This window comes from Asparagus officinalis, chromosome 9, assembly GCF_001876935.1.
Source record: "Asparagus officinalis chromosome 9, Aspof.V1, whole genome shotgun sequence".
NCBI classification, from domain to species: domain Eukaryota; kingdom Viridiplantae; phylum Streptophyta; class Magnoliopsida; order Asparagales; family Asparagaceae; genus Asparagus; species Asparagus officinalis.
In genome coordinates this window covers 67,016,014-67,031,432 of record NC_033802.1, presented here as the reverse complement: position 1 = coordinate 67,031,432, position 15,419 = coordinate 67,016,014, and the positions used below count along the sequence as shown (strand labels likewise).

The 15,419-nt window shown below is 36.6% G+C and overlaps 1 protein-coding gene across 1 annotated transcript; it reads left to right on the top strand.

Annotated features, from left to right (window-relative positions):
• LOC109823588 lies at positions 2,248-14,617 on the top strand. The gene is made up of 5 exons (XM_020389867.1): positions 2,248-2,344; positions 2,399-2,510; positions 14,085-14,191; positions 14,304-14,463; positions 14,536-14,617. Exons 1-5 carry the CDS (start codon positions 2,248-2,250, stop codon positions 14,615-14,617), a joined length of 558 nt encoding a protein of 185 aa, XP_020245456.1.

Sequence of the window (15,419 nt, the reverse complement as noted above, 5' to 3'; positions counted from 1 at the left end):
TATAGCATGTTATATTATAAGTATAGCACGTTAACCAGTAAGTATAGCATGTTATCATGTAAGTATAGCACGTTAACCTGTAAGTATAGCACATTATCATGTAAGTATAGCATATTAACATGTAAGTATAGCATGGTATCATGTAAGTATAGCACGTTAACGTGCTATACTTACTGAATAATGTGCTATACTTGTAGGTTAATGTGCTATACTTACATGATAACGTGCTATACTTAATGTATAACGTGTTATACTTACTGTATACCATGCTATATTTACTGTATAACGTGCTATACTTACTGAATAACGTGCTATACTTACTGAATAATGTGGTATACTTACATGATAGCGTGCTATAGTTACATGATAATGTGCTATACTTGCATGATAACGTGTTATACTTACATGATAACGTACTATACTTACTGAATAACGTGCTATACTTGCATGATAACGTGCTATACTTACTGAATAACGTGCTATACTTATAGAATAACCTGTTATACTTACATGATAACGTGCTATACTTATATGATAACGTGCTATACTTACAGGTTAACATGCTATATTTACTGAGTAACGTATTATGCTTATTGAATAACATGGTATACTTACAGAAGCCACATAACAACATAACAATAGTCATACTGAACGTCACAGAATTTATCTATCTTCAAATTTATATATCTATCATCAAATCTAACATAGAAGCTACATAACAATAGTAATTTAACCGAAGAATGCAATTGACAAACTATATATACAATGTTCATACAAACATATGTTTCATAATAGCCCTAGTATATCATAGTAACCCTTGTTCAATTGTAGGGCCCACTTGAGTATCCAAGATAAACTAGGGCATTAATTTACTAGCAAACAATGCATAAATTTCTGTGTATCTGAAACAAAAGCAGAGCACCAGAATAAAATTACATCAAGCAACCCTCATCACTCAACATCCGTGAACCCTTGCATTTAAAATAACATAAGATCACAAAAGAAACGCCAAAATTTATTTCAAGACAAATACTTCCCATTACAATTTTCTACAATATATAGCACGCCAACAACAAACACAGGGGAAAAAAGATTAGGAGCACATTTATTGTAATTAATGAATCTAACAACGATTGATCGATGAGCTCGAGTGATCTCTTTGATCTAATCTTCGAAGAGAGGGTGGTAACGAACTCCGGCGGCTATCATTCTCTGCTGCTCAATCTGCGTGTGCATCATAAATTTGTTTGCATAATTAAACAATCACAAATTTTGTAATAATGAGGAATTAATTAAATTGACAACAGCCAAAAGTACCTAAAGGATCTCATGAAGTTTGTTCTTGAGGTAGCAGTATTCATGCTCTAGGACCGCTAGAGAACGCACGCACCTGTTTCGCACTGAAACAAGTTTGTTCTTGAGCCAGACTTGGAGCCGAGCTTCGTGTCGAGGGCGGCGAGGCGGTGATCGACGGCAACAGTGACAGTGACGGCGGCGGGTGACGGCAACGGTGAAGGTCACGACAAGGGGGAATTTTGTTTTTTAAATTAGGGCTGAGTTAGAAAAGGAGGAAGAAGAGAAGAGAGAGCGGGGGGCTGATTTAAGTTGGGTTTTGCAAGGGGTATTTTGGGGTTTTTAATCATGTTTGTGTATAAATACAAGTGTTGTGTATACTGTATTTTGAAATTGGGTTTAAAGGCAAAAACAAAAAGACAATTGGGTTTAAGAATACAAAAAATAGTGATTGGGTTTATAGGTAAAGATGAGTAAACTAATGGGCCTAGAAATAAAAAACCCTTCTCGTAATTATAGAAAACAACCAAACAAGCTCTTATTTTCATTTTCAATCTGTTCCATACATATCTTGATCATTGCCTAAACTAATTGAGTCAAGCTAATTAGCTCAGTTTGGTCTATTTAGCACGAGATCAAACTCACTTAGTTAAGCAAGTGGGCTATTGTAGCCAGCCAAAGATCAAGTGACCTGCTGGGGGAAAGGTATATACCAAAGGAATCCATAATTTGGACAGCGTAGATCAACTGAAGCAATATGAAATGGAAAATGATAGGGGCACACCCCCAACCACACCTCCAACCACACCCCCTCTCTCATTTGCTACACTACACCGGGCCCCACATGGGATTTTAAAAATTTAAAATCCCATGTGGGGCCCGGTGTAGTGTAGCAAATGAGAGAGGGGGTGTAGTTGGAGGTGTGGTTGGGAGTGTGCCCTTAGTGTCACCCATATGAAATTTAATGAGGAAGAGAAGATTGAGGGGGAAATTATTCCGAATCTCAACAATCCGAACCTGCTCAAAATCCGAATCGAATCATGGGAATTGGGTTAGTTGGGTTCGCTTTGTGGGCCCGTCCGTCATGTTATAAATCCCCACCCAGACCTGCTATTCTCTAGATCTTCCCCCAAGATCCTCCTGGTGCTGGCAAAGCTTCAGGCGGTTGTTCTGGTGGTCATCAGGGACATCGGAACCTCGACATCGTGCATCGTTGAGTAAGCACCTTATCATGTCTCCTTTTTTCTTCTTTTTTTTTATAAAAAAAACTTTATTAATACGATAAACAATTACATATGTGATGATGACAAGCGGGCAACAAGTTGCGCCGCTAATCCTTTCTAAATTGTAAAATCCAACCTACGAAACGCATACTCAGCGGACTCTGCTGTCGCCACATTCTTATTAATTTTTATGCATCAGTTTTGCTTTTGTTTTCTTTCCCTTCTTTCTATTCTCACCGCTTGTGCCTTTCTCTCAATCCTTAATGTTACAAAAATCTTTATAAATTGCATCCTTATAGGGGGTGTTTGTTTCACCAAAAATTTTGGCATTTGGTATAGATTACAAGTTTTGAGATCAAAAAGTGAGTTTTTTTGTATTTTGGGATTTTATATATGGTGTTTGTTTTATAAAAAATTTTAAAATATTGAATCACAAAAGTGCAAAAAGTGCTCAGGTTTTAGAATTTGTCAAATCCTCTCAATTGGAGAGGATTTTGACAAATCTCATAAATGAGTGTGCTTACCTCTCAATTGGAGAGAATTTGACAAATCTCAATTTTATCATTTTGTTGGAGGTAACCTTACTAAGATAGCATATTCATCATATTATAAAATTTTGGCATTTGGTAATGCTATAATTTGAGCTTGAAACAAATAAGATAGCATATTCATCATATTATAAAATTTTGGCATTTGGTAATGCTATAATTTGAGCTTGAAACAAACAAAATATTACAAATTGTAGATTATAAAATTTTGGCATTTGGTAATGCTATAATTTGAGCTTGAAACAAACAAAATATTACAAATTGTAGAATTCTAAATCTTAAAATATTAACGAAACAAACAACATTTTAGAAATCCCAACCCATAACAAAACACCTATGATTTCAAATCTCATTGTGAAATCCATATTCTAAAATTATAGAATTTGAAACAAATACCCTCGTATGCTACCATGCTTCCCTAGTCTCTATGTCGGCGTAGGCTAGCAATTAAATGAGGACTGAATGGAATACTCCGATCTAAAGTGGGCCCGTCGTGGCTAGTACTTCTAAATTTGGGTTACAATAATTTTCGGAGTGGAGTGGAGTGAATGAGGAGGATTTGGATTTAGGAATAGTAAAAGATACGAGTTGTGGGCCTCACACTACAGCACATGCCTAGTACAGCAACTCGCATGCTACATAAAATTGTAAATGGCAAAATGGCCAGATTGGTATATTTTGTAGACACTTGACATGTTGATTTTTTTTTAATTTTGACAGATTGGTATATTTTGTAGACTTCGGCGTCATATAGTCCTTAAATTTGGTCGGAGTTACTGTTCTGTCCAGTACTGATGGAATTTTTTGCATAAAACCCCCATCATCAAAAACATATCACCAGTAATATAGTTTCGAGGGGTATATGGTAAAAGGCCACTCATCTCCGCTTACCTTTCAAGCGCACGGCCAAGGAAAGTGAAATAGGGAAAAGAAAGGGGGGAAAATCGAGAAGAGGGAAAAAGATTGCAGCTGCCATGGGTGACGGTCGGAGCTCCGGCGGCGGCATCAATCGTCCGGCGTGGCTGCAGCAGTACGATCTCATCTGCAAGATCGGCGAGGGGACATACGGTCTTGTATTCCTCCTCATCCTCTTCAACCTCCCCCTCTCCCTCCTCCTCCTCATGGGACAGTCACCATTCGAGTGCCTCTCTCAGCTATTTCTCTTCATTGCATTCAGGTCCAGCATTGCTTCAGAGAATATAATTGTAGTTAATGCTTTGTTCAAGCTGAGTCAAAAATTGAAGGAGCTTCACTTTTATTATAAGTTTGATGACCTCCCTGTTGATATTAAAAATATATCTTAGATATGTTAGCATGTTTTTTGTTGATGATGGCAAAAGGAGCCTTGTCCTTGTGCTGGCATTGCGATCTTGGATATGCAAAGAGGATGAGGAGGAGGAGGAGGAAGAGTAGGAGGGGGAGGTTGAAGAGGATGAGGAGGAGGAAGAGGAAGAGGATGAGGAGGAGGGAGAGGGGGAGGTTGAAGAGGATGGGGAGGAGGGAGAGGGGGGTTAGGAGCAGGATGAGTTTTTGATGAGGGGTTTTATGCAAAAAAATCCCATCAGCACTGGCCGGAACAGTAACTCTAGCCAAATTTAAGGGCTATATGGCGCCGGAGTCTACAAAATATACCAATCTGTCAAAATAAAAAAAACTTATACCAACATGTCACCAAGTGTCTACAAAATATACCAATCAGACCATTTTGCCAATTATAAATACATGTAAAGTTTCTGTAAGATAAACCAGTCTTCATAAATTTTACACCTTTCACGGTTCACATGAAAGGCATTCCTCATATATAGATCAAATTAAGTAGGATAAAATAAAATTCTAACTCAAATAAAAAGGTAACTTATAATTCTCACCGAAAATAACATATAATATCAAATACGATAGTAACTAAAAGATAAAATCAAATCCTAAAGAAAAAACCTTGTTGTGAAGGAGATAATGAAATTTTATCCGTGACAGTCATGGAGTTCAATTTTTTTTTGCAGATTGACTTGCGCTATTTGTTTTAAATATCCTCGACATGACCCGATGTATCGCCCGATATATATCATTTTACAGGGCTTGCCGCAACTGATATTGTCTCTAAATATCGTTTATCTCTTTTTAATGATTTTGGGTGATATATCAGTGATATGGCTGATATATCAACTATATATTGACCGATATATCCTTTTATATGGCTTGTCGCAAGATAATATACCGCGTTTGGTAATTTTTGGGCGAGATACCATGATTTTCCCATTATATTAAGTGAGATTTTGGCCTTAAAAAATCAGACAAAATGTTGCAACGTTGATTTGTACTTCTGCTTGTTTTACAAGGGTGATTAGTGATTGTAAACATATATTATTTACATTTTGTATGTTTAGTTTCATAAAGTAGTTGAGATTACATTTTAGTGTATTATACTATATAGGCAAACATCCGTTATGCATTCTGATATTTACCACATATCCCCTATATTTTCCCGATGTTTCCTCGATATCCACAATCCGATATGAATTTTGGCCATTCGATATTTCCCCAATATCCGATATTTAAAACCAAATGATGGGCATGGGAGGGTAGACTTTGATCTAAAGTGAGTCAGGGCTCTGGTGACAGTTTAAAGTTTCTCTCGAATTATTTGAAGAGGAATGGACTTTGTGGAGGAGGATGATTTGGATGTAGGGTAAATATAAGATACAAGAAAGCACACACCTAGTATAGCAACTGACATGCTAGCCATTTACTTATTTATTATGTCTATATTTGAGATATCCAACACGTGCAACATAAAACTCGTGGAAACTGATTTACCGCCAATGTCAGTTTATTTAGAATTGCCTTGAAGATGTGTTTCACCTACTCAGAAATGCTTGTATCCTCCGTTGCGAGATGATCATGTCCCATTGAAGTGTAATTACTTAATTAGATTTAGAGTTTTCATTTTTAAATGCATAATGGATGTAGTCAATAGAATCATTGATTGCTGTAGTCATCCGTAGTCCTTGTCTTTTTACGTTTTTGCATGTACACTGCCATTACTTGCCTACTTTTTGTTACTTTTCACCAGTATTTAACTTCTGATAGTTATTCATTTTTCTTCTAACCATGGGTGTTCCATGAATTAGCTTTTTTCTGATGCATGTACAAATTCTACACACACATTAGTGTGTACACAAACATCTATATCTGTGGGTATGTATGCTCGGAGTTGTTTATCATGGAAAATCTCATTTTGTTACCCGTGCAAAATATATAGGAGGGGTATCATGTTTATTAACTGGTTGTTTGCTTTTCAAAGTACTACGTGCTCTAGTTTAATTGGTCTATAGCCTTGCTGGAAATATTTTAACAATTCGAGCTTTATTTCAGCGTGTCTGCTTGATCAGAACTACAATGAGGTTAGGCAAGTGCTGGTTCTGTTCATCCACCATATGCATGTCCTGGGCACAGCATTCAGTTTGTCCATAATGATGCTAAGCTAAACTCTACTTTTTCATGGTTGAACTGAATGGTACATCCCTAATGTACTTCTAAAGCATTGAGTTTGCTTTTTAAGTCCTGCATTGTCAATTTCTGAAAACGTGATTCATAAGTATGTGTATGCAGCATAAAGATCTCATGTTATATCTGAATAGCTATCATAGTTGTTATAACAAATGCGCGCATGCACGCGCGCACACATGTGCACGCAACGTTCCCCCGCCCGCACCTATAACTTTGTAAGTTCATATATTTGTCTAAGTATATTGTCATGCATCACATGTACGGTCCGCGTGTATGGGCCAAATGTTTAAAGTTGAAATTTGAATTTATAGACCGCTAATAATCATAAAAAGGCTCATAGTTTGAAATTTGAAATTTGAATATGTTAAAAGGTAATACATTATGCATGTATGAACATAATTTTTTTGGAACTATGTATTGAAAGTTATGCAAGTTTACGTTGCTATACATATTATGAGGCATTTAATACATTCATTATCTTGTTTAGGGACATTGTTTAGAGATATAATCTAGTTTACATAAATTTCTAAAATATTACACAAATTGTGGAGTACGTGTGAATATCTTCTCTATAAAAATTTTAGAATACCAATTATTGTAATTGATAACTTTTTGTTGGGAAACTTAGTCAGAAACTAAGATAGGACCAAAAGTGAAATTCTACGCAGTTATTCCAAAAGTTTCTTCTATAAGCGTGACCATTGTCTATGTGGTTTGTGTTGTGTATTTCAAATACACAAAAGGTAAAAATGTTTAGTCCCACATTGGAAAAAGAGGTGGGGATGTTTGTTACTTATTTTGCAACATTTGGTTTTCCCAACGTTTTTCAACCTTTGGTGTTCTTAACGTTTTTCAACCTTTGGTGTTCCCAACGTTTTTTAACCTTTGGTGTTCCCAACAGGTTCAATCTTTAGTTTTCCTTTAATTTCAATTTTCATCTATAAATTGAGACTTGTTCTCCTTAGTTGGGACACTGAAAACCTTCTGTGTTCTATATTCCTTCCTGTCAGAGAGAGATCTTTGCTATTCTTTATAGAACAGATTATTGGAGTGCACCTTAACCTGTTGTCCGCCGTTGAATCCTATGAGGAAAGACGCCACTGCAGCCTTTTGCACTGATAAGGGGCGAAATCTTTTCTTAAGGATAGTGATTACACGCCTCGGCAGTTCACACACCCTGTGATTTGTTCCGGCCATAAGGAATTTACACTAACAATCTTAAGAAAAGATTTGTCTAATAGCTAGATTAGAAGATGGTGTCACCAATCCCGATCGATGCTGCAACCACAAACATTAACATAGTCTCGACCGTTATTTCGCAGGAGAATTTTTTTTATCTGGGCGACTTCTCCCAAATACGTCGAAGATCGAACAGTTCTAGGGAGATCATTTCAAGCGCCGGAAGGAATAGGTTTTTGATACCCTTGATGTTCTCAACTATGCTGAATATATCTCATCGAAAAGGAACCTCTATCAGGTTCGGTAGATTATGAAGCAAAGCTAGCGGCTTGGTAGAAAGGTAACGAGGTATGTCGCCATACCATTTTATCTATCTTATCAAATGAGTTCTTTGATATTTACTGCACCTATAAGAATGCACGTGAAATATGGGAAAAATGACAAACAAGTATATTATCAAAGATGCTGGTACACAGAAATATGATATAGGCAGTTTTCTGAAATTTCAGATGAATGAAGAGAAAGATGTCTCCTCTCAAATTCAGGATTTTCATATACTTATCAGTGATTTGAAAACTGAGAGAATTACCTTACTTGATTCCTTTGTTGTTGGATGTTTGGTTGAAAAACTCCCCGAGACCTGGGATTATTACAAAAATCGTGTGAAACACTAGAAGAAACAAATGTCTCTTGAAGATGTAATTGTTCACATCCATAGAGAGGAAAAGAACAGGGCTCGGGATGTTAATTTAGTTAAGGAATTTGATTCCAAAGCTAATATTCTTGTAGATAAACTCAGCAACAAGTTCAATAAGAACAAAAAGAAGCCATTTAACAAAAATTAAAAGGACTTGAAGGTTAATGGAGGTATCTTCAAGAAGAAAAGTAAAGGTAATTGCTATGTGTGTGGTAAACCGGGACACCATGTTTTTCAGTACAGATACAGGAAAGATAATAACATAGACAAAGATGACAAAAAAAATCCTCCAAAAGTAAATTTTGATCAAGGAGATGTTTTCGTGGCTGTTGTCTCTGAAGTCAATCTGGCTGCTGGGGAGAAAAATTGGGTGGTAGACTCTGGAGCTACCCGTCACATTTGTGGTGATGAATAAGTCTTTTCAACATACACTAAAATCAATGATGGAGAAGCATAAGTCTACATGGGAGACTCTCATCATGTTCCTATCAAAGGGAAAGAAAAGATCAATCTCAAGTTGACTTCTGGTAAAACCTTGCTTTGACTAATGTCCTGCATATTCTTGAAATTTGCTCAAACTTGATATCTGCTTGTTTGTTGGGAAAAGCTGGTATTAAGGTGGATTTTGAGGCTGATAAGTTTGTGCTAAGCAAGAGTGGTACTTTTATTGGTAATGGTTATTGTAATCAGGGACTGTTTGTTCTGAATGTTCTTGATATTATAAATGAAAAACCTTCTTCTGCTTACTTGGTTGATTCCTTAGAAATGTGGCATAGTAGATTAAGACATGTTATTGTTCAATACTTAAAACAGATGAAAGCATGTGGATTATTATCTGAATTTGCTAATATCAAATTTGATAAATGTGAAGTATATGCTGAAACAAAATCCATAAAGAAACATTACAAACTTGTTTCTAGAGATAAACTGAGTTGCTTACCCGTATTCATACTAATCTTGGTGAATTTAGGAGTACTATGTCTAGAGGAGAAAAGCTTTACTATATTACATTTATAGATGACTTCTCTAGGTATACAAAAGTTTATCTTCGAAGAAACAAGAATGAGGCATGAGACATGTTTTTAAAATATAAAGCGGAAGTTAAAAACCAACTTGACCGTAAGATATAGAGACTTAGGTCAGATAGGGGAGGAGAATATGAATCAAATCTATTTCAAAATTTTTGTGATAAACATGACATCATACATGAGACCACTCCTCCATATTCTCCGGAATCTAATGGAGTCGCTGAAAGGAAAAATACAACCCTTAAGGAAATGATAAATGTCATGCCTGTGAGTTCAGGTGCTCCCTTGAACTTGTGGAGGGAAGCTATTTTGTTTGCATGTCATATTCAGAATAGGATGCCCCATAAGAAAACTGGAAAGGTACCATATGAATTATGGAAAGGCTATACACCTAGCCTAAAATATTTCAAAGTGTGGGGGTGTCTTGCCAAAGTCCATGTGAATGAAACTAAAAAGAGAAAAATAGGATCTAGAACTGTAATTGCATGTTCTTAGGTTATGCTCAAAATAGTGTTGCTAGTAGATTTCTTGTTATCAAAAGCAACAATAATCTAGTAGCTAAAAATACTATTATTGAAAGTAAAAATGTTGTTTTCTTTGAAGATATTTTTCCTATGAAAAGTAGCTTTGAAAATTTTAAGGTTCATAAGGATTCACAAGATGTGGTTTGTGAAGACTCACAATAAAATCCTAAAAATTCTAAAAATTCTAAAATAGAAATTCGGAGGAGTAAAAGAGAGAAAGTCCACCAATTTTGGTGATTTTACACATTTCTTTTGGATAATGATCCAGTTTCCTATAATGAAGCAATATGCTCCAGAGATGCACCATTTTGGAAGGACGCGATCAATTCTAAATTGAATTCTATCATATCCAATTATACTTGGAGGTGGTTGATTTGCCACCTGGTGCTAAGCCTATAGGTTGTAAGTGGATCTTTAAAAGAAAGCTTAAAGCTGATGGTTTAGTTGAAAAGTATAATGCTAGGTTGATAGCTAAGGGGTTCACCCAGAAGAGTATTTTGACACTTTTGCTTCTGTAACTAGAATCTCTTATATTAGAGTTCTAATGTCTTTGGCAGCAATTCATAATTTATTTATTCATCAAATGGACGTCAAGATAGTTTTTCTGAATTGTGATCTAGATGAAGAAATATATATGAATCAACCTGAGGGTTCTATCGTACCGGGAAATGAGCAAAAAGTATGCAAGTTAATTAAGTCTTTACATGAGTTGAAACAAACGACAATGGCATGAAAATTTTGATAATGCATTGTTATCTAATGATTTTTATATAAATGATGCAGATAAGTGTGTTTACTTTAAAACATTTGAGAATCATTAGTATGTCATTATCTGCCCTTACCTGGATGATATGCTCATCTTGAGCCCTTGAATTAATAAGTGAAACAAAGAAGATTTTATCCTCCCAGTTCGATATGAAGGATCTGGGAGAAGCTGATGTAACTCTTAGGATTAAAATCCTTAGAAATACAGATGGTTTCACTTTGACTCAAGAACATTATATGGAAAAAGTTTTAAAAAAGTTTGAATATTATGATAGTAAACCTGTGTCGACACCTTATGAGGCAAATGTTCAACTTAAGAAAAATAATTCACATAGTGCTTCACAACCTAAATATGCCCAAATTATTTGAAGCCTTATATACTTGATGAATTGTACAAGACCTGACAGAGCTTATGCAGTGGGCATATTAAATAGATACACCCAATGTCCAAGTCAGGAACATTGCACAACCCTAGAAAGATTGATCAAGTACTTAAAAGACACCATTAATTATGGACTAAGATTTGAAGGTCTCCACCAGTATTAGAAGGGTATTGTGATGCAAACTGGATCTCAGATTCACAAGACATCAAGTACACTAGTGATTATGTGTTTACCCTTGGTGGGGGTGTAGTGTCTTGGAAATCATCCAAACAAAACTTGATAACTCGGTCTACCATGGAGTCTGAGTTAGTTGCCTTAGATAAGGCATGTGCTGAGGCTGAATGGTTGAGAAACTTTTTAGCAGATCTTCCCAATGATTCTACTCCGCATCCTTCTGTGTCTATGCATTGTGACTGTCAGGCCGCAATTGCAAAAACCAAGAGTAATATATATAATGGGAAAATTAGACACATGCGTCTAAGACATGCAAGTATTAAGCAGTTGTTACGATTTGGAGTTGTAACTTTGGATTATATGAAGTCAGAGTTAAATTTGGCCGATCCTCTAACTAAACCACTTAATCGGAGGCAAGTGGAAATTACTTCGAGAGGAATGAGACTACTGCCTAATAAATAGAGAAAGATTGGCGTCAACCTTACCTACGTGATTGGTGATCCCATGAAGAAGGTTCAAAGGGAAAACAAGTCACTCCTTATTCTGACAGTAGTATCAATTTCTCTATGAGACGTCCCTACCTATGGTAAGATAGTACATTGTATACATATAGTATATTTTCATATATACATGTAGTACTTGATAAACTAAGAACAGATGAGTTAAGCTCTTAATGGAGAGTGCATAAGCCCAAATTATAGCGATGTATTTTATACACACTCGATGGATATCCATCTATGTGAGTGTAGAACTGGGTCGGTTCTTATGGGTACCTAGGCCCATACTCTAGAGCACTCATGAAGCACAGGAAGCGCAGGGCCAAAAAGCGCACACCCGCATGAACAACAATATAATGAAGGTGTAGCGTGGCCATGAGTCATCTATTTCATGCTCAAGGGATATTGGTTCAAAGAATTTATTCTGCCATGTTTTTGTGAGATAAGATTCATTGCCCTGGGACTAGTTCAAGTCGAAAGGCACTAGTATCTAATGCATTGTCTCTTCGATTCTCTCTGACATTTCTTTTGTTATTCTTGGTTCCAAATGATGTCCAGTTTTGTGTATTTTGAAATAGTGGGGGGTTGTTGTGTACTTCAAATACACAAAGGCAAAAATGTTTTAGTCCCGCATTGGAAAAAGAGGTGGGGTGTTTGTTATTTATTTTGCAACCTTTGGTTTTCCCAACGTTTTACAACCTTTGATGTTCTCAACGTTTTTCAACCTTTGGTGTTCCCAACGGTTTTTAACCTTTAGTGTTCCCAACGTTTTTCAACCTTTGGTGTTCCCAACAGGTTCAACCTTTGGTTTTTCTACAGTTTCAATTTTCATCTATAAATTGAGACTTGTTCTCCTCAGTTGGGACGCTAAAAACCTTCTGTGCTCTATCTTCCTTCCTGTCAGAGAGAGATCTTTATTGTTTTTTGTAGAATAGGTTATTAGAGTGCACTTTAACCTGTTGTCCGTCGTTGAATCATGTGAGGAAAGACGCCATTGCAGCCTTTTGCACCGAGGAGGGGCGAAATGTTTTCTTAAGGACAGTGATTACACGCCTCGGCAATTCGCACACCCTGTGATTTGTTCCGGCCATAAGCAATTTACACCAATAGTTTTCTTGTAACTTTCTTAATTAAAGACACAGATGCCCATATATTCTCATACAAATGCTATAAGGAATACATGTTGGTGGTATGCATGCAATTAAATGACGACATTTTTAAGTGTTGACAAGGCGCTACATAACTGTTGGTAGTGTAGTCTCGTTCTCTCTTTTTTTTTTTTTTAAGGAACCATCGCCTCTCTTCGTCCAATACCCTTTTTCCCTGAGAACTGGCAAGGGGTTGGAAAATTCTCTGTCTCAACTCAAAAGTTTTTTTTTTCTATATATTGTTACTACAATTTTTTTTAAAAGTAAATATAGGTGTGGTCCTTGTAGACTGTTCTAATACTTTAGGGTGCATCTGCATCTCCTCAACGTGGTTTCGCATATGATAACATGAGAGGCTAACATACAAATGTTATTCGGAGAATATAAAGAGCTTATAATGGAAGGTCTTGGTTCCATAAAATGCGAGGTTTTTTTAGCCTGTATCAGAGTTGTAGGACATGTGATGCAGGTGTCAAGTATTCAGGTGCTCTGAGTGTTTGGCATGGAATCTTATATCATGACATGACTTTATACGTTTGCAAGCAAATATATAGATGGCCATATATGTAATTAGTAATCAATAATAAGGAAATTGGATAAGAGTTCAATACAGACGGTTAATATGACAAAATCTACTATTAGTACTCTGCACTGGAATCCAAGATTGTGATTAAGTTTGTTGTTATATTTTAATGCTTAAAGTGTGGTTGGAGTGTCCTGAAGGAATCCAATTGTTGGAGCGTGCACCGTTCTTAAAAAAATCTGAAATTGGAAATGTCCAGGAAACAATGCTTTATTACATCTAAGGAAGTCACCAACACTGGTATCTGCTCTGTCATTGGAAATGTCCAGGAAACAATGCTTTATTACATCTAAGGAAGTCACCAACACTGGTATCTGCTCTGTCTCCTTCTAGAATCACTTATATTCAGTTTATTACATCTAAGGAAGTCACCAACACTGGTATCTGCTCTGTCTCCTTCTAGAATCACTTATATTCAGTTTTCGTTTTTCTATATCTCACACTGTAGATGTCTAGGTATTATATTTGTTTAACAGTTAGCATGTCTTCTTGTTTAAGGTTTTCATTTTTCATTTGACAACCAGTTCTTCTGCAGACATTCAGGTTCTGCATATCAGAATGCCATTCAAGATGAAGAGAAATCCTCGCCAAGTGAAGTGGACAAAGGCATACAGGCGATTGCAAGCGAAGGATATGACACAGGTAGAGGAAAACCAGAGCCTACTTTGAATTAATTATCATCATCCATAACTTGCCACCTGTGTTCCTCTTAAAATTTTCATAAGCTACTCCTTTGACTTATATTTTCTTGAAGGAAAAGACTCTGCCTTTGAGCCTTTGAGTTTGAGAGGAAGAGAAATAGGCCAGAGAGATATGACAGAAATGTCGCGAACAATGTATTCATGGTCCATTAAGAAGATTGACAAGGTCAGAGTAAGTAGAGCGGCAAAAGAGGCAAAACACCATGAAAAGAGGTTTGTTTTCTGTATTATTATGTTAGAACTTTAGTTTCTCACTGTAATTTGTTGTTTTGTGGATGAGCACAGGATGAAGGGAAAGAAAAACAAAGAACAGAAGGAAGCAGTGAACGAATTGGAGCAGAGCATCATCCTGGTCAAAGCAGGATGATGCTCTTCAACAGGATTCTTCACTTACTCTTCCAACAATCAAAATCAATGTGACGCCCCGTGTTTAGTCCCATGTAAGGAAATGTATGAAAAATTTAGTGGCTTAAATAGATAAGCCCAAGAATCAAGTGTAGTATCGGCTAATCGATTTTGGCAATGGTTTGAGCCAAACAATGCACTACGCTTGAACAGCACCAACGGGCCCGCTGGCCGGAGGCATGACATGGTATCAGAGCAGTTGCCATTTAGAATTATAGAGCTAAGTGCTATGTGGGGCTAAGTGCTTGTAGGCTGTCTAAAAATCACAATGGATAGCTGATCCCTACCAAGCTCCAACGATGGAAGTCACAATCAGACGGCTGTCTAATCACTGTATTCGCAATCCCACAATCGCTACAAACACGGCCTCATTTCCGAGATGATTGATCTTGATGGTTGTGACAACAACATGACTAATATTATATTAGCAACTATTAGAGATGCTGATGAGCAGTGCAATGATTTCAGAAATAAAAGGCTGGACGTAGTTGGTGAGTTGCTTGGTAGAGAGCTGTGGGTAAATATTCGTCCAGAAGACACTATGGATGTTGATTCCCGTCAAGTTCCAACAACGGAAGCTACAATCAAATAGCTTTCGCGCCGACAATCGAAAGCTGCAAATAGAGGACTTTTCACGTAAATCGAGGAGAGTTACAATTCAACGACACTTCCGATAACTGATGAAAACTCTATTCAGCAGTCTTCGCATTCTGCAGTGAAAGTTACAATCTGACGACTTTCACATTCCACATCAGCTAAAGCTA

Coding starts and splice junctions, on each gene's coding strand:
- LOC109823588 (XM_020389867.1), top strand. CDS start 2,248: ATGAAATTTAATGAGGAAGAGAAGATTGAGGGGGAAATTATTCCGAAT. Junction 14,192..14,303: donor AAGCGAAGGATATGACACAG/GTAGAGGAAAAC, acceptor ATTTTCTTGAAG/GAAAAGACTCTGCCTTTGAG. Junction 14,464..14,535: donor GCAAAACACCATGAAAAGAG/GTTTGTTTTCTG, acceptor GGATGAGCACAG/GATGAAGGGAAAGAAAAACA.